General features: G+C 36.1%; 1 protein-coding gene across 1 annotated transcript in view; it reads left to right on the top strand.

Annotated features, from left to right (window-relative positions):
• The window catches only part of LOC115211803 (sphingosine-1-phosphate lyase 1), a 64,791-nt gene that overhangs the window by 19,641 nt on the left and 26,158 nt on the right, over window positions 1-18,992 (top strand). Inside the window, exon 2 of the mRNA XM_029780506.2 lies at window positions 12,010-12,154. Coding sequence (XP_029636366.1) covers window positions 12,010-12,154 — 145 coding nt within the window. The remainder of the gene's footprint in view (window positions 1-12,009; window positions 12,155-18,992) is intronic.

Below are 18,992 nucleotides of genomic sequence, written 5' to 3'. Positions count from 1 at the left end.
CAAGGAGTTGATGAGATTCTGAAATACATTCTGATAAAAGATCTAATGGAAACAAGGGACTTGATCAGAATTGCTTCAATTTTAGTAGGTAAACTGTTTGGAAAAAAGAGAGGAAAGCAGATGGACAGAAGGATCCATGATGGAAGCGGAGAATTGAAGGCAATATTAAAACTTTGCGTAAAGATTTAAGTCACATAGAAGAATAGTCCAAAGGGCAATGGGAAAATGCTAAAAAAGGTGCAAAGGCAGTGCAACACTACACTGATTGCATATTTCAGTTCCAGCACAATCGGTTATTCTCAAAGGACCAGAGGCAGTTTTTTAAGAGCTTCGGAGGAGATACAGAAGATAATATACCTCCTGAAGCAGAGGAAATCTGCCAATTTTGGAATAACATCTGGGGGCAAGAAGTTTCTCATAACCACAGTGCTAAGTGGATTCATTCTGTGAGATCCAAACTCCATCACCTGGAGGCTCCATGACAGGACCATATGCGCATAACAACGGAAGATGTAATTGCACAGGTATCAAAACTGTCAAACTGGAAAGTGGCAGGACCAGACTGATTTCAAGACTACTGGCTCAAGTGGTTTAGGTCAATACATTAGGAAATTGTGTTGCAATTAGACAGTTGCCGAGAGTGGTGCAGTTCTGGAGTGGATTATAGAGGGAAAGACTACGTTGATGAAAGATCAGTCAAAGGGCAATGAAGTTGACAATTACCAACCCATTGCTTGTCTTAACCTCCTATGGAAAGTGTTAACAGGCATCCTCACAGGGAAAATATATTTGATCCTTGTGGAAAGCAATCTACTTCCAGTAGATCAAAAGGGATGGCGTAGAGGACCACCTTGTGATAGACAAGGTCGTAAAGAAGAACTGTTAATGGTACCAAAAAGACATGTGCATGGCCTGGATAGACTTTAAAAAGGTTAACAATATGTTGCCACATTTGTGGATTTTGAAAACACTTGATGTGTGGAATAGCTGAGAGCGTGTGTGAATACCTAGTTAGAAAACACATCTTTTCTGTAATAATCAGCACTTAGCTGAGGTAACAATCAAAATAGGCATCTTCCAGGGAAACTCTTGTTCACCTTTGTTATTTGTTATAGCTTTGATCCCACTTTCTGTAGACCTATGCAAAGTCAATGTGTACTATGAGCTGAGAAAGAACGGACCTCATCTCAACCACCTTCTCTTCAACGGTGATTTAAAACTGTTTGCAAAAACAGAGCTTGAAATGGAGAGGTTGGTTGAGACTGTGCAGATGTGCAGCAAGGATATAGGGATGGAATTTGGTATCTCGAAGTGTGCGGTGCTCATTTTGAAATGGGAGAAAAGAGCAAATTGTAAGGGCATAGAATTGCCAAACGGAGAGAGAATGGAAGACCCAGATGATGAGGGATACAAGTACCTTGGGATCCTGGAGCTGGACAATATCCTGAATATCTTGGAAAGATAAATGAAAGACAAAGTCATCAATGCATATTTCAAGTGCCTCAAACTTCTCTTGAAATCAAAACTCAACTCAAGGAATCTTGTCGCTGCCATCAACATATGAGCTATTGCTGTAGTCTGCTATAGTGCACCCATCCTGAAATGGTTACAAGCAGAGATTAACCAACTCGATTGCACTACCCAAAAGACAATGACAGTGCGTGGTGCCTTCCATCCTAAGGCGAATGTACACAGGCTCTACCTGAAGTGGGGTAAAAGTGGATATGGGCTGATTAGCATATGGTAGCGCATCAACAGTAAAAAGGATATTTGGTAATCAATAAACAAGACTGCCTACAGTATGCTGCTAATGCAGAAGGATTTACCAAAAATGGACTTGAGAATGCTCATGAATTCCAATCACGAACAGCCAAGAAGAGAGAAGAAACTCTACTCTGCATGGAATAACATGGTCAGTTCCACCATGAAACTAACAAATTAAAAGACTTGGAACCATCATGGAGGTGGCTTAGCAAGGCTGACCTATAAAAGAAAACTGAAAGCCAAATCATCGCTGCCCAGGGTTAGGCATTGAATACCAACTCAGTGAAAAGGGATATATACCACACAAGTGCAGTGAATCTCTGCAGAATGTGTGGGAAGAGGATTGAAAGTGTGGCTCACATTGTTAGTGCTTGTGAAAGTCTTGTAATTTAGTAGTTAGCCATATTGAGATGGCAAATTGTCGTGCAGTTACTGTTTATACCTCGTTCAGAGATTGATTATTAAAATTATAATAATAATAATAATAATAATAATAAAATTATAATAATAATAATAATAATAAACATAAAATTATAATAATAATAATAATAATAATAATAATAATAAAATTATAATAATAATAATAACAATAATAATAAAATTATAATAATAATAATAACAATAATAATAAAATTATAATAATAATAATAATAATTATTATTATTATTCTTTCAAATGTTGGCACAAGGCAAGTAATGATATTAGTGCATTTGGTATTTTGGGAAAATTATCATGTTAGAATTTGTAATTTCAATTTGTCATCTTAAATTAAGAGATTAACATTGCAAAAAACTGCATTCCTTAAAACTAGGCTTTCAGAACCAGAAAATACTTTTATTTTTCACCAATTGTTTTACTAAATTCTCAAGTGTTGATCTCATATGTAGGATGGTGTTGCTACTACAGTAAAAATAAAAGGAAGAAAAGAAAGAGGAAGGGAGAGATATACTATTGCATAATAGTTTTGTACTATAATCTTTCTGTTGAGTTCATTACCCTAGATACTTGCCTACATAATGTCAACATGGATCTAAGTTTCATTGAAGCACAAATGGAATTCCCTTGAAACATATTTATATTACTGTCCTTGGTAGCTCTTTTTCATTCTTATTGTCATTTTAGGTATCATCTTTGATGAGAGGAGAAATAATTGTTATGAAGCAAACTGTTTACTCTCTTTTACTCTTTTACTTGTTTCAGTCATTTGACTGTGGCCATGCTGGAGCACTGCCTTTAGTCGAGCAAATCGGCCCCAGGACTTATTCTTTGTAACCCTAGTACTTATTCTATCGGTCTCTTTTGCCGAACCGCTAAGTTACGGGGACGTAAACACACCAGCATTAGTTGTCAAGCGATGTTAGGAGGGGGACAAACACAGACACATAAACATACACACAAACATATATATGTATACATATATACGACGGGCTTCTTTCAGTTTCTGTCTACCAAATCCACTCACAAGGCTTTGGTCAGCCCGAGGATATAGTAGAAGACACTTGCCCAAGGTGCCACGCAGTGGGACTGAACCCGGAACCATGTAGTTCATAAGCAAGCTACTTACCACACAGCCACTCCTACACCTGTTTGTTTAACTAATATTTAGTTTAACTGTAATATTTAACTTCAGTTTAAAAGACATAAGTGTAAAAGTGTATTAACTTTTATTGCAAATGATGGCTTCCATTTTTCAACCAAAGTATACCACAAGGTACTGCGACCAGTACTATAACACTTTCGTTACCGTATCTCTCTGAAGATAGTTGCCTCAAGAAGTTGTGTATGAATGAAGACAGTTGCATCAATAAAAAATCTTAACATTCTTCATTTTTCTTCTACTTTTGTGACTAAATATATTTGAGATGGTTGGGTTTTTTTTTATTTCCTTGGCTCAGTCAGAAGAGGAAGAACAGTGCCCAGAACCCTTTTCAAGGCTGCAGTGACTAGTGGTAGGAAATTATCCTGGTTTGGATGCTTTTAACATAGTTGATCCTACTAAAGGTACTTGAAGTCCTGGTGCTGGTGTTAAACTGAGTAATGTATTAATTAGGTCTACCAATCAATCAATATATAATATAAAATAACCTTAAAATAGAAAGATCTACCATTTTCTAATGCTTTCTGAGATAGCCACAGTCTCTTTCTCGATTGTTCAGTGTGAGAAAGGGTTCTGGAGAAGGATTACTGGTAAGTTCACTGCCATCAGTTCACTGTGAAGAAATTTCACTGTGAGGAAAGTTTACCAAGAAAATATATCCATAGTATCTCACCATTAATTGTTAAAAACTATTTTATTACAAAAAAAAAAAAGTTGTGAATTTACAATGATGAACTTTTCTTGAAGTGAATTGGTGATTACTGGACATGCTGCAGAAGAAAGCAAGCAATTTTATTACTCAATGTTAATTGAGGAATGACACTCAAACTTGTAGTTCCAGAAGCATTGGTCTTAACATGTTGTGGAACATCAGGTGAGATAGATGAAGGAGACTGGCATTAACTATTAAAAATTTAAGCAGTTGAATAGCTTTAACATATCTTCTCAAAATGGAAATTTAGTAGGAGTTAAATTAGTCCCAAGAAAGGAGACATACCGTAAATCCTCAAGTATAATCCGCATTTTTTTCCCAAATTTAATGGTCAAAATCCCTAGTGCGTACTATATACAAGGTTAAAAATGAAAGTTATTTTCTAAGCAATTTCCGAGTCTCTATTTGCTGTCTGGCAATGTTTATTCAGACGCATTTTGTAATATTGTGCGCGAAAATACTTTAAGCTAAACCTGAAAACAATGAAGTCATAAAAGAATCATCCATAATTAGCAGTAAGCAACATTTATTAAACGTTATTCGTGTTATTACTGTTATTTCTTTATTTTCTGCAAACAAAATGCACAAAAAAGCTACATGTTTGCATTATGTTATATATACAATAATAATAAAGGATGTTGCCATATACATTTTTACAAACCAAGGACGTTATATAGACCTCCTTGACTCAAATTAGAGAAGGGGTGCGTATTTTACAGGTTTTTCAGAGGTACAGCCCCCTAAACAAAAATGCTTTATGATATTTGTTATAGATCTTTACAATCTGATTTCTAATCCTGTCGAGGTCAACTTTGCTTTCATTTTCTGGGGTTGGTAAAATAAAGTAATAATCTAGTACTCAGTTCAGTGTGATCAGTTAATCCCACACTCGTCTGATCATGTGCCTGAATTAGAAACAATTAGTGAAAAATAATTACTTCCTTATGTCAGCCAGTTTTATCATCTTAATTAATTATCCTTTTTTGCATTGGCAGCATTAGGCAAATATTCATTTTCTTTTATGCGTTTTTTTTTTAATGTCCTCCTTTTCTATACTTCCATGGTTTGGACAGAATTTTCTTGAGACAGATTTTTCTATGGTTAAATAATGCTCTTTGTTATTTCTTTATTGCCCACAAGGGGCTAAACATAGAGGGGATAAACAAGGACAGACAAGGGGATTAAGTTGATTACATTTACTCCAGTACATAACTGGTACTTAATTTATTGACCCCGAAAGGATGAAAAGCAAAGTCGACTTCGGCGGAATTTGAACTCAGAATGTAATGGCAGATGAAATACCGCTAAGCATTTCGCCCAGCGTGCTAACGTTTCTGCCAGCTCGCTGCCTTGCTCTTTCTGTCACTAATCCTCACCTATAGAAACCCTTACTATTAATATTTTGTGAACATCCCTTTTCTATCAATGACCTCCTGATATCTGTTACCACAGGACTGAATTAATTTCTATAGGGTTGAGATCGGGACTTTGAGGTGGCCACTCCATGAGATCAACGCCTTCATCACTCAAAAAAATCTTTGTCTTTTTTCAGTGTGACAGGGATCGTTGTCCTGCACAAAGATAGGAAGTTGAACTGACAAGGATCAGAGATGTGGAAGGGCATGTTGTCTAAGAATCTGTTCGTAGATTTTCAGCATTGACAGTCTCTTGTAGGCAAATAAGTGGTCCAGGACCAGCAGGAGAGATCACTCCCCATACCATTACATTGCCTCCTCCATATTTCATTGTCTTCTTCACACATGCATGAGATAACCTTTCACCACTTCTTTGTCGGATGTACATCCCGCCATCAGAACCAATCACATTAAACTTTGATTCATCATTAAAATGAATTTGCGACTACTGTTCATCTGTCCAAACATGTTTGTGAGCAAAATGAAGACGGGATCTTTGATTCTTCTTGAGATCAGTGGTTTCTTTGCTGGTGCCTGAGGAAGCAACCCAGTACCTCATAACATATGAGAAACTGTTTTGCGGGTGGCATTGACATTGGAAGTGGTGCTAAACTCGCAGGATATCTCAACAGCACTCTTAAACCTATCCTTCAGTGACATTCTAACCATAATACAATCCTGTCTTGAAGTTATATAGGCTTTACTGGTTTTGGGTTTAGTATCTGTTGATCCTGATGACTTAAAACTAGCTACAGTTCATTGCACAACATTTCTAGACCTTCCTACAGTAGTTGCTATCTCAGAATTTGACTGGCCCTCATGGTGAAGGCACACAATCCATTGTTTTTCCATCACAGGACACCAGTCGTCTCTCACAAGCCGCTATGTTGACAGTTGAATGTTCCAATAATGTAAGATCATAAGAAGTAACTGTTAGCCCATTAACAGGCTTCTAAACAACAAATACCTTGATTAGTAGTTCGTTTTTTGTAAGTCACCCTTAACTTAATATATATATGTATGTATGTATATATGTAACTACATATATATGTATGTATGTATATATGTAACTACATATATATATATGCATATATGTAACTACATATATATATATGTATATATGTAACTACATATATATATATGTATATATGTAACTACATATATATATATGTATATATGTAACTACATATATATATATGTATATATGTAACTACATATATATATATATATGTATATATGTAACTACATATATATATATGTATATATGTAACTACATATATATATATGTATATATGTAACTACATATATATATGTATATATGTAACTACATATATATATATGTATATATGTAACTACATATAAATATATGTTACTCTCCAATACACTTTATCGGACATAACATTTGGCGCTCCTGATGTCTTAGCAGCAATAAAGGAAATGAAGCATAATTCAGCAGTAGGTCCCGATAGGTTCCCTGCTTGTGTCTTGAAGATGTGTCAAAACCAACTTGCACCCCCTCTAGCCAATCTGTGGCGGAACTCATTGGATGCTGGATATATACCAGAAGACCTTCTATCCCAGTCTGTTGTCCCAGTTTTCAAAAAAGGAAACAAATCGCTTGCCGTGAATTACCGTCCAATCTCACTCACCTCTCATATCATCAAGGTATTTGAGAGGGTGCTGAGATCGCGTATGAGTCACTTCCTTGAGAGTCATAATATGCTGAACCCCAACCAGCATGGATTCCGTAATGGGAGAGATTGCCTGACGCAGCTACTGCATCATTTTGATGACATTTTGAGAGCCTTGGGAGAGGGTTCCAACACTGATGTCATCTACCTTGATTTCAGCAAGGCCTTTGACAGGGTTGATCATAAGATCCTTCTGAGAAAGTTGTCCATATTTGTGTCACTGGAAAGCTGCTGCAATGGATCAAGTGCTTCCTCTCTAACAGAACCCAACATGTTGTAGTCGAAGGAGTCAAATCCAGCCCAGCCAAAGTCAGCAGTGGTGTCCCACAAGGCACTGTGTTGGGCCCACTTCTCTTCATCATCTACATAAATGATATTACTGACACCATCAAACACAGCAACATCAGAACCTTCGCTGATGATTCCAAGCTCCAGAAGTCATCAATGGCGTGGATGACCGAATAAACCTTCAGTCAGACCTACTGGCTGTTGTCCAATGGGCGGAAAAGAATAACATGTTGCTAAATGAAGACAAATTCGAACTGATCCACTTTGGAAGGGAGGACGCTCTGAAACTCCCATACTCTCTTCCTTCTGGAGAAATTCTCATGGCATCCAACAACATCAGAAACCTGGGAGTAACAGTGGACAACAACATAAGCTGGGCTACACATATAAGCAGCAAAGTTGACATGGCCCGCAGAATGTGTTCCTGGATTCTCAGAACCTTCCAGTCGAGAGATTCCCACGCTATTATCCTTCTCTTCTCCACTTTTGCCCGACCCCACCTTGAATACTGCTGTCCACTGTGGTCTCCCTACACAAAACAAAATATTATGAGAATTGAAGCTCCCCAAAGGTCAATCACAAAAAAGATAGATGGCATGTCAGACCTTAACTACTGGGGTAGACTAGAGAAGCTGAAATTGTATTCACTCCAACGACGCCGTGAACGCTACATTATCTGTATGATGTGGAAAATATTCCATCAGCACTGTCCGAATGATGTTGGCATCACCTTCAAAATGCATCCAAGGCTTGGACCACGTGCCATCCGTCCACAACAAAAATCTAAATCGCATCACATAACGACAATACGGCACAACTATTTCACCTCAATTGGACCCGCTCTCTTCAACATTACACCAGGCCACGTCAAAAAAGAAACTGACCACACAAAATTCAAGAAGTCTTTGGACAAATTCCTTCAAACAGTACCGGACAAACCACCCACACCCGGATATGTCTCCGCAAACAATAACTCTGCTCAAATGGGCCTTGGTGCCCAAATCCTGAACTGAAAGACTTCGCCAGGTGGTGCTATTAAGTTAGACATGGCCTGGGCCAATACTGGCCAAAAACCTTTCTAAGTTATTCTATATGTAACTACATATATATATATGTATATATGTAACTACATATTATATATGTATATATGTAACTACATATATATATATGTATATATGTAACAACATATATATATACGTATATATATATATATATATTATATATATATATATATATATGTGTGTAACTATATATATATATATATATGTGTGTAACTATATATATATATATATATGTGTGTAACTATATATATATATATATATGTGTTAACTATATATATATATAATATGTGTGTAACTATATATATATATATATATATATGTGTAACTATATATATATATGTATGTGTGTAACTATATATATATATGTATGTGTGTAACTATATATATATATGTATGTGTGTAACTATATATATATATATATGTATATGTGTAACTAATATATATATGTATATGTGTAACTATATATATATATGTATATGTGTAACTATATATATATATGTATATGTGTAACTATATATATATATGTATATGTGTAACTATATATATGTATATGTGTAACTATATATATATATATGTGTAACTATATATATATATGTATATGTGTAACTATATTATATATGTATATATGTAACTATATATATATGTATATGTGTAACTATATATATATGTATATGTGTAACTATATATATATGTATATATGTAACTATATATATATATATATATATATATATATATATATATATATATATATATATATATAACTGCTTATTTAACTGAAACTGCCCAAATATTTTCTTTTTTTTTTTATTTATTAATTCAGAAAGGAAAATAAATGTTCATAACCTGTTGGAATTCAATGCCTTGGGTGTGGGAAAGTGACATCACATGATTGAATTAAATTACAGAAATTAAAGCTCATACAGTTGACTTGATCTAAGTGCTAATGAGAGTGCCTTGTATCTTATGATACTAAAGTACCCTATGTTATTATGATGTATTTGTTCACTCACAACAATTTGACCAAGATAATGGAGAAAAGGGAAAGCAATGTTAGGATGGATGTGTGAAGGTTGTATTGCATAAAACATTCATCGGAAAACTAGGACCTGACAGACTTCCTGAATGGCACACCTAACAAACAATTACCATGACCTTTTTTTAATAGTGCAGCCTGGCAGATGATGTGTTATGTTTCGTGTGACCCAACTTCTCAAAAAACAAAAAGAAAGGTTCCCATGCTTGCCATAAAGTACCATCTACTCTTTTGCATGTTTCAGTTATATGACTGTGGCCATGCTGGGCAGCACCTTAAAGGGCCTTTAGTCAAAGAAATCAATCCCAGTATTTATTCTTTGTAAGCCTAGTATTTATTCTATTGGTCTTCTTTAGCCAAACTGCTAAGTTATGGGGGACATAAGCACACCAGTAGCAATGGTGGTGGGGAGACAAACACACACACATACATAAATATATATACATATATACACTGCCAGATTTGACTGGGCCTGATGAAGCCTTCTGGCTTCACAGACCCCAGTAGAACCGTCCAACCCATGCTAGCATGGAAAACGGACGCTAAATGATGATGATGATATATATATATATATATATATATATATACTAAAAAAATAAGCAACAAGAAAGAATCCAGTAATATGTAGTATGAAACAATTGTACTAAATTACCGGATTCATTCTTGTTGCTTATTTTTTTATTATAATCACCCCACATATTTTTATGGGTAACACCATACAAAATTCTGGGGCATCTAAATTAAGTACCATATTCATTTGAATCTAAGTTGATGCTTCCAGTTTAGGGTGGCACATACAGTGACCAGATAATCGCAGCCATCTTTGCCTGATCGTCTTGTTAACTTTGAGTAAGTCTCCATAAAGGTATTCATTATAAAACTTATTGATGCTTTAAAAATTTACAAAAGAGTTCCCGGACTTGTTATGTTTAATAAAAAATAACTTATTTACCTAATTTTTAACATCATTGCCTTCGAAATAGTAACTTTGCACAACAATACATCAGTCCCAGTGTTCCTGCCATGTTTGAAATCTGGCCTGGAAGTCATTTTTGATTTGCACTTCATCTCAACAACTGTGTTAAAATAGCATCCTTTGAGCTGCATTTTCGTCTTGGGGAAAAGATGGAACACTGCAGGTGGGTGCTAAATCTGGCTAATAGGGTGGGTGCAGAGGTGACACCATGTTTTTGGTGAGAGTGAGGGGAGCTCAGTGACAGGGTGCATTCCCTCGACTATTTCAAAATGTCATTGTCCTCCAATGAGGACAAGCTAATGAATTTTCTCCACCTTTCCAGGGGTGTTGCTTGTGGCGGGTCTTCCACTTTTGAAGTGCCTCTGCCACTCAAACATTGCATACAACCCATCGCCTTGTCGCTGTAAGCTTTCCGAAGTATGTTCAATGCCTCTGTAGCAGACTTCCCAAGATTAATGCAAAATTTCATATTGGCTCTTTGTTCCAACTTTCTGTCCATGACAAAAATCACAGGCTACAACATACACGTGATTACATCATCATCATCGTTTAACGTCCGCTTTCCATGCTAGCATGGGTTGGACGATTTGACTGAGGACTGGTGAACCAGATTGCTGCACTGGGCTCCAGTCTTGATCTGGCAGAGTTTTTACAGCTGGATGTTCTTCCTAACGCCAACCACTCCGAGAGTGTAGTGGGTACACAAATTTCAGAACTTGGGAAGCCACTCATGAAAGTCACTGCTAGCTCTCACTACGCATGCAGCTGTGTGCTGCCATCTGTTGGCATGCTACAGAACTAGTTCAGGAACTTTTTGGTACCACCTCGTACAGCTCTGTTATAAGATGAAACAAAAGGGAATATAACTGGTATCAAGGTGATGTTTCTCTATTTCAAAATGAGTCAGCCAGGCCTAAGAAGACTACCTTTAATGTATTCATTTATATAACATGTTGTCTATTTGTATATCAAGGGACTACATTTTTCAGTATAGCCTTCTACCTTTGTTGGTGGTGTTTAACCCTTTAGCATTCAGATTACTTTGTCGAATCTAATACTTATTTATTCTCATTCTTGTGCTTATTTATTCTCTTTCTTTCTCTGAGGCACATGGTTCAGTAGTTAGAGCATCAGGCTCACAGTCATGAGGTAGTGAGTTCGATTCCAGGTTTTATTTGATCATTCCATCCTCACTGCTGGTATTTAATTTGAGTCTTTTTGTCTTATGTTTTGTATATGTCCCTGTAAAATGTGTGTCAAGTTACATCCTTCTATGTATAAAGGGTAACTTAGTCATTTGAAAAATAGGGATTGATAAAATGAATATTGGAATTAATTGCTTTAATAGAATGTAAATATTAAAAAAATTTGCAAAGACTGCAAGAATGGGGTGGAGGGAATGAGAACTAAGATAAATGTTTGAACAAAATGTAGTTTGTTATTAACCATTTTTGTCTCTTTCTTTTTAACAGAATCCAATTTTTGTTGGAACAAAATTTATTCAAGAGAAAATAAACAAACTTTTTGAAGGAAAACCAGCCTGGCAAATTGTCCTTTTATCATGTGGCACCACAATAATGGTTATAAAGTTGCACGATTTACTTGAATCTGAAGAACGTGAGTACTTGAGACAGTTCAATATTTTGATTTATAACAATTATTAATGATATTTGTAATTATTAAAGTAAGTATAATTATTAATACTGTAAAAATAAAAGTAATTTTCTTATAATTGTAACATGTACGTCTATTCCCAACTAAATGAAAACATGTTAAAGTCATTTAGAAAGCATCTGCTGTCTCCTAACTCTATGGTAATACATTGAAGTCATCTAGAAAGCATCAAAGGCAGTATTTTGTTATTTATATATTTATTTTATCATTATTATTATTATTATTATTATTATTATTGTTATTATTATTATTATTATGTGTGAGAGAGCAGTGCATGCCATCAAAGTGACACTGGGGTCAAATATACGAAGTCCAGTATACCCATCTGATAAGGGTACACCAGGCACATGCATCACAACCATATGTGCGTGACATGGTGATCTCATATCAAGATAAACAGTGCATGACCTTGCAGGTGGGGCCCAGTTAGAATTTTCTTCTGGTCAAGTAGCCCATCCTGCTCAAAAGGTCCCTGAATCAGCATTGTTTAAGGATGTTGAACGAACCACCCCTGTTTCCAAAGGTGAATTATCCAAACCTCTAAGAATTCCTTTCAACACACGGCTATGATGCTCCCCCACTACTTCTGCTCGTGGTCAGAGATGCACATATCGTCAACCACTAAAAGACATGGTCAACTGGTTAAGGTCAAACAACTGACAAGCAAATCTGTGATATTGAGCAGAATATTTGCTGTAGCCCATCTTTTATACTAAGACAAAACAATGTACATGATAACATTTCCAATCAGTTAAGATCAGAAGCTATGAGAGCCACTGCCTGGTACTGCATCAGGGCATTTATCATCATCATCGTCACTGGCGGCGGCATTATTATTATTATTCATTAGTCTTATTTTTATCATGTCTTTTCATTGCACTTCCAAGTGCAGCTCTGTGTGCCTTGGGTATGTGCTGTGGTTTGTTGTGATACTCTTATTTTTACTGTATTGAAAGTTTTACGTAGGATGTGTGTGGTGCCTAGTAGTGCTATTTTCTGTATATACTTGTTAGTACTGGTGTTTTTGTTATGTATTTGTCTGAATATTTTTTTCATACTTAATGTGCCTATTATTATTATTTGTTGAAAGCTGAGTGAATGTTGGAAAAATGACCAGTATGGATGAACCAATTTTGAGATTACACCTGGAAAAATAAAAAGGTATTAAAGGAGAAAGGGCTCTTGCCCTGTTGATCAGGCACCCGTGGCTTTTATGGGTTTTTCCACGAGTAACATTTAACGTACCTCCCCCAATTGGGAGTTTTTACTTGTTACATTGTTTTTTCTGTTATCGAATGTTTACATGGACCGTTCTTTGCAAAACTCTTTGTATATCGTCTTGTGTTGTTCTTTAATGTTTCTGATTTATATTAGCCCTTGTGGCCATTAAAATAAATTTTGTATTATTATCATTATTATCATTATTATGATTATGATTATTGTTATTATTATTATTAAGGCGGCGAGCTGACAGAATCATTAGTACGCCGGGCAAAATGCTTAGCACTATTTCATCCCTCTTCGTGCTCTGAGTCCAAATTCCTCTGAGGTCAACTTAACCTTTCATCTTTCAGGGGGTTGATAAATTAACTACCAGTTGCATACTGGGGTCAATCTAATCGAGCGGCCTCCTCCCACCAAATTTTAAGCCTTGTGTCTATAGTAGAAAAGATTATTATTATTATTGTTGTTATTATTATTATTCAGTAGTTTTATTTTTATAGCGTGCTTTCACTTCACTACTGAGCACAGCTCTGTGTGCCTTGGGTATGTGCTGTGATTTGTTGTGATGCTCTGATGGTTATTGTATGGAAAGTGTTCTGCGAGGATGTGTGCAGTGCCTAGTAGTGCAATTTTCTGTATGTTATATGTGTTTGTAAGTCCTGGTGTTTTTGTTATGTATTTGTCTGAATATTTTTTTATCATGCCTAATGCACCTACTATGATAGGAATTGTTTCTGTTTTCAGATTCCACATTCTAGTTACCTCTATTTCCAGGTCTTTGTATTTTGAGAGTTTCTCCATTTCTTTTAGAGACACGTTGTCATCAGCCGGTATTGATACATCAATTAGAAAGCATTTTTTTTCTTCATGGTCTCTGACAACTATATCTGGTCTGTTGGCCTTAATTTCTCTGTCTGTGTGTATCGGCATATCCCAGAGTATGGTTGCTTTCTTGTTTTCTGTGAACTTTTCTGGTGTGTGTCTATACCATCTTTTTTCTGTTGTTATTCCATAATGTTGGCATAGCTTCCAATGTATGTAGGTTCCAACTCTGTCATGTCTGTGAATATATTCCTTCTTAGCCAGGACTGGGCAGCTAGAGATAATATGATTTATTGTTTCTTGTCCATCTCCACATATTCTGCAGTTACTTGTAATATTTCTTTTCATTACATGTTTTTGGTAATTTCTGGTGGGGAGGCTTTGGTCTTGTGCTGCAATTAAAAATCCCTCTCTTTCTGCTTTGAGTCCTGAGCTTCTCAACCATTGCTGGGATTTTTCTTTGTCTATTTCTTTTGCGTTTAGTTTAGTCCAGTATTTACCATGAAGGGGCTTTTCTTGCCATCGTTTTATCATGGTTCATTGCTGTTCTATTTTTAGTTTGGATTTCATTTGTTTTATAGCTTTTGTTGTTTCTTCATCTTCTTCTTCTTCTTCTTCATGTTTATTAGGTGGTATGATTTCTTTATTATTATTATTATTATTATTATTATTATTATTATTATTATTATTATTATTATTATTCAGTAGTTTTGATTTTATGTGCTTTCACTGCACTACTGAGTGCAGCTCTCTGTGCCTTAGGTATGTGCTGTGGTTTGTTGTGATGCTCTTATTTTTACTGTATTGAAAGTTTTACGTAGGATGTGTGTGGTGCCTAGTAGTGCTATTTTCTGTATATACTTGTTAGTCCTGGTGTTTTTGTTATGTATTTGTCTGAATATTTTTTATCATACTTAATGTGCCTATTATTATTATTATTATTATTTGTTGAAAGCTGAGTGAATGTTGGAAAAATGACCAGTATGGATGAACCAATTTTGAGATTACACCTGGAAAAATAAAAAGGTATAAAAGAAGAAAGGGCTCTTGCCCTGTTGATCAGGTACCCGTGGCTTTTACGGGTTTTTTTAAAGTACCTCTCTCAATTGGGAGTTTTTACTTGTTACATTGTTTTTTCTGTTATCGAATGTTTACATGGACCGTTCTTTGCAAAACTCTTTGTATATCGTCTTGTGTTGTTCTTTAATGTTTCTGATTTATATTAGCCCTTGTGGCCAATAAAAAAAAATTTTGTATTATTATCATTATTATTATTATTATGATTATGATTATTGTTATTATTATTATTAAGGCGGCGAGCTGACAGAATCATTAATACGCCGGGCAAAATGCTTAGCACTATTTCATCCCTTTTCGTGTTCTGAGTCCAAATTCCGCTGAGGTCAACTTAACCTTTCATCCTTTCAGGGAGTTGATAAATTAACTACCAGTTGCATACTGGGGTCAATCTAATCGAGCGGCCTCCTCCCACCAAATTTTAAGCCTTGTGTCTATAGTAGAAAAGATTATTATTATTATTGTTGTTATTATTATTATTATCTAGTCCAACCCATGCTAGCATGGAAAACGGACGCTAAACGATGATGATGATGATATTATTATTATTTCTTCTTTTTCCAATTTTGTTTCCATTTCTTGCCAAGTGTCTTCCCAACACCTAGGTCAAAGAAACTCACTGTATACATTTGTAGGTCATTAAAATAAAAACACACCAGATTGTTCATTTACATAGAAAAGAAAGGGAAAAAAGAAAAAAATAGAAAAATTAAAAAAAAAGAAAAAAATAGAAAAATTTAAAAAAAAGGAGAAAATAGAAAGAAAATTCACAGATAATGCTCTTCTAAAATATGTGTGACATACCAGTTAAAACAACCTTTTGCACTTCTTGCATGGATGGGAAGCCAAGGAAGGGATCATTCTCAAATAATTTTCACAATCACTTGTATTGTAACTGTCTTGAGTTGTCACATTTTTTCAAATTCAACGGGCAAATCTTTACATTTTCTGTGCTTGTCAAATTCTTTTGCTGAGATATTATAATCATACGGAACACTCATGTTTATCAATAAACAAACTTTATTATTTTGGTCTTTCACAACAATATCAGATTTATTAGTTTTGATGGTTCTGTCTGTATGTACTGGACACTCTCAAAGAATCGTTACATTTTCTCCTTCACTTACAGCCTCAGGACAGAGCTTATAAAACCTTGTCAGAAGTTTTAATTTTATGATGCTGACATATTAATCTGTGTAGATATTGGCCAACTCTGTCATATCTTGATTTATACTTTATAGGTGCTAAAACTTTACACCCAGAGATTAGATTGTCCGTTGTTTCAACCTAACCATTGTGATATCGGCTACAGTGAGCTGGCAGAATCATTAGCACGCTGAGTAAAATACTTAATGGCATTTTGTCTATCTGTATGTTCTGAGTTCAAATTCTGCCAAGGTCGACTTTAACTTTCAACTTTTTGGATTCAATAAAATAAGTTCTGAGGTCAATGTAATTGACTTAACCCTTCTCTTGAAATTGCTGGCCTGGTGCCAAAATTTGAAATCATTATTGTTGTTATTATTATTATTAGCGAGGTCGTTGCTAGTGCCGCTGGACTGGCTCCTGCGCAGGTGGCACGTAAAAAACACCATTTGAGCATTGTCTCTGCCAGTACCGCCTGACTGGCCCTCATGCCGGTGGCACGTAAAAGCACCCACTACACTCTCGGAGTGGTTGGCATTAGGAAGGGCATCCAGCTGTAGAAATTCTGCCAGATCAAGATTGGAGCCTGGTGCAGCCATTTGGTTCGCCTGTCCTCAGTCAAATCGTCCAACCCATGCTAGCATGGAAAGCGGACGTTAAACGATGATGATGATGATTATTATTATCAGTTGTTAAGGTGGCAAGCTTGCAGAACTGCAGCATTCCAGACAAAATGTCATTAAGCATTTTGTCTTAATGGCTTAATGGCATTTTGTCTGTCTCTGCATTCTGAGTTCAGACTCCACTGATATTAACTTTGCCTTTCATCATTTTGGGGTTGATAAAATAAGTACCAGTCAAGTACTGGGGTTGGTGTAATTGTCTTCCCCCTCCTTCAAAAACTGCTGGCCCTGTGTCAAAATCTGAAACCATTATTTTTATTGATTATTAGATTGTTAGCATAGGTGCAGGAGTGGCTTTATGGGAAATAGCTTGCTTATCAACCACATGGTTCCTGGTTCAGTCCCACTGCAGAGCACCTTAGGCAAGTGTCTTTTACTATAGCTTTGGGCCGACCAAAGCCTTGTGAGTAGATTAGGTAGTGTTTGTGTGTTTGTGTCCCGCCCCCCCATTATCACTTGACAACCGATGCTGCTGTGCTTACGTCCCTGTAACTTAGCGGTTCAGCAAAAGAAAACGATAGAATAAGTACTAGGCTTACAAAGAACGAGTCCTGGGGTTGATTTGTTCGACTAAAGGTGTTGCTCCAGCATGGCCGCAATCAAATCACTGAAGCAAATAAAAAAGTAAAAGAGTATGCCAGACATGATGTTTAGTGTCATTTCCACTGGCTTTACAAGACATGGTGTCCTATGTGACTAATGTAAATCGCAGTTCAAACGTTGTCGAAACCAACTTTACCTTTCCTTCTTTTGCAATTGATAAGATAAATACCAGTCAGGTAGTGGGGTTGAGGTAATTGACTTACCCACTACCCCCAAATTTCAGGTTTTGTGCCTGTATTAGGAAGGATTGTTATCCTGGGGGGTCGATGTAATCTCCCAGTCTACCAAATTTCAGGCCTTGTGCCTTTAGTAGAAAGGAGTGGTTGTGTGGTAAGTAGCTTGCTAACCAACCACATGGTTCCAGGTTCAGTCCCACTGCATGGCATCTTGGGCAAGTGTCTTCTGCTATAGCCCTGGGCCGACCAATGCCTTGTGAGTGGATTTGGTAGACGGAAACTGAAAGAAGCCTGTCGTATATATGTATATATATGTATATGTATGTATGTGTTTGTGTGTCTGTGTTTGTACCCCTAGCCTTGCTTGACAACCGATGCTGGTGTGTTTACGTCCCCGTCACTTAGCGGTTCAGCAAAAGAGTCTGATAGAATAAGTACTGGACTTACAAAGAATAAGTCCCGGGGTCAATTTGCTCAATTAAAGGTGGTGCTCCAGCATGGCCACAGTCAAATGACTGAAACATGTAAAAGAGTATTATTATTATTATTATATTATTATTATTATTATTATTAGGGTAGCAAGCTGGCAGAATCGTATATACATACTCTACCCGGTACTATGTCTGCTTTTGCATAGTTTCTATGGTTGGGTATGTATATGTATGTATATATATGCATGCATGAATGTGTTCGTGTGTGTACATATATAGTTGCACATACATGTGTGTATATTCTTTTATTCCTTTTATTTGCTTCAGTCATTTGACTATGGTCATACTGAAACATCGCCTTAAAGGGTTTCAGTTGAAGAAATCATCCCCAGGACTTATTGTTTGTAAGCCTAGTACTTAATTTATTGGTCTCTGTTGCTGAACTGCAAAGTTTTGGGGACATAAACTCACCAGCATCAGTTGTAAAGTGATGGCGGTGGGGAACAAACACAGACACACACATAAACATATACATATACTAGCAGCTAAGCCCGGTTTCACCCGGTCGGTTTGGATGATGTGGCTGTAAAACCTGCTTTGTGTAAGCATTCAACTTGTT

This window comes from Octopus sinensis, linkage group LG5, assembly GCF_006345805.1.
Source record: "Octopus sinensis linkage group LG5, ASM634580v1, whole genome shotgun sequence".
Taxonomy (NCBI): domain Eukaryota; kingdom Metazoa; phylum Mollusca; class Cephalopoda; order Octopoda; family Octopodidae; genus Octopus; species Octopus sinensis.
The sequence above is the reverse complement of the archived record's forward strand: the minus strand, read 5'-3'. Positions and strand labels throughout refer to the sequence as shown.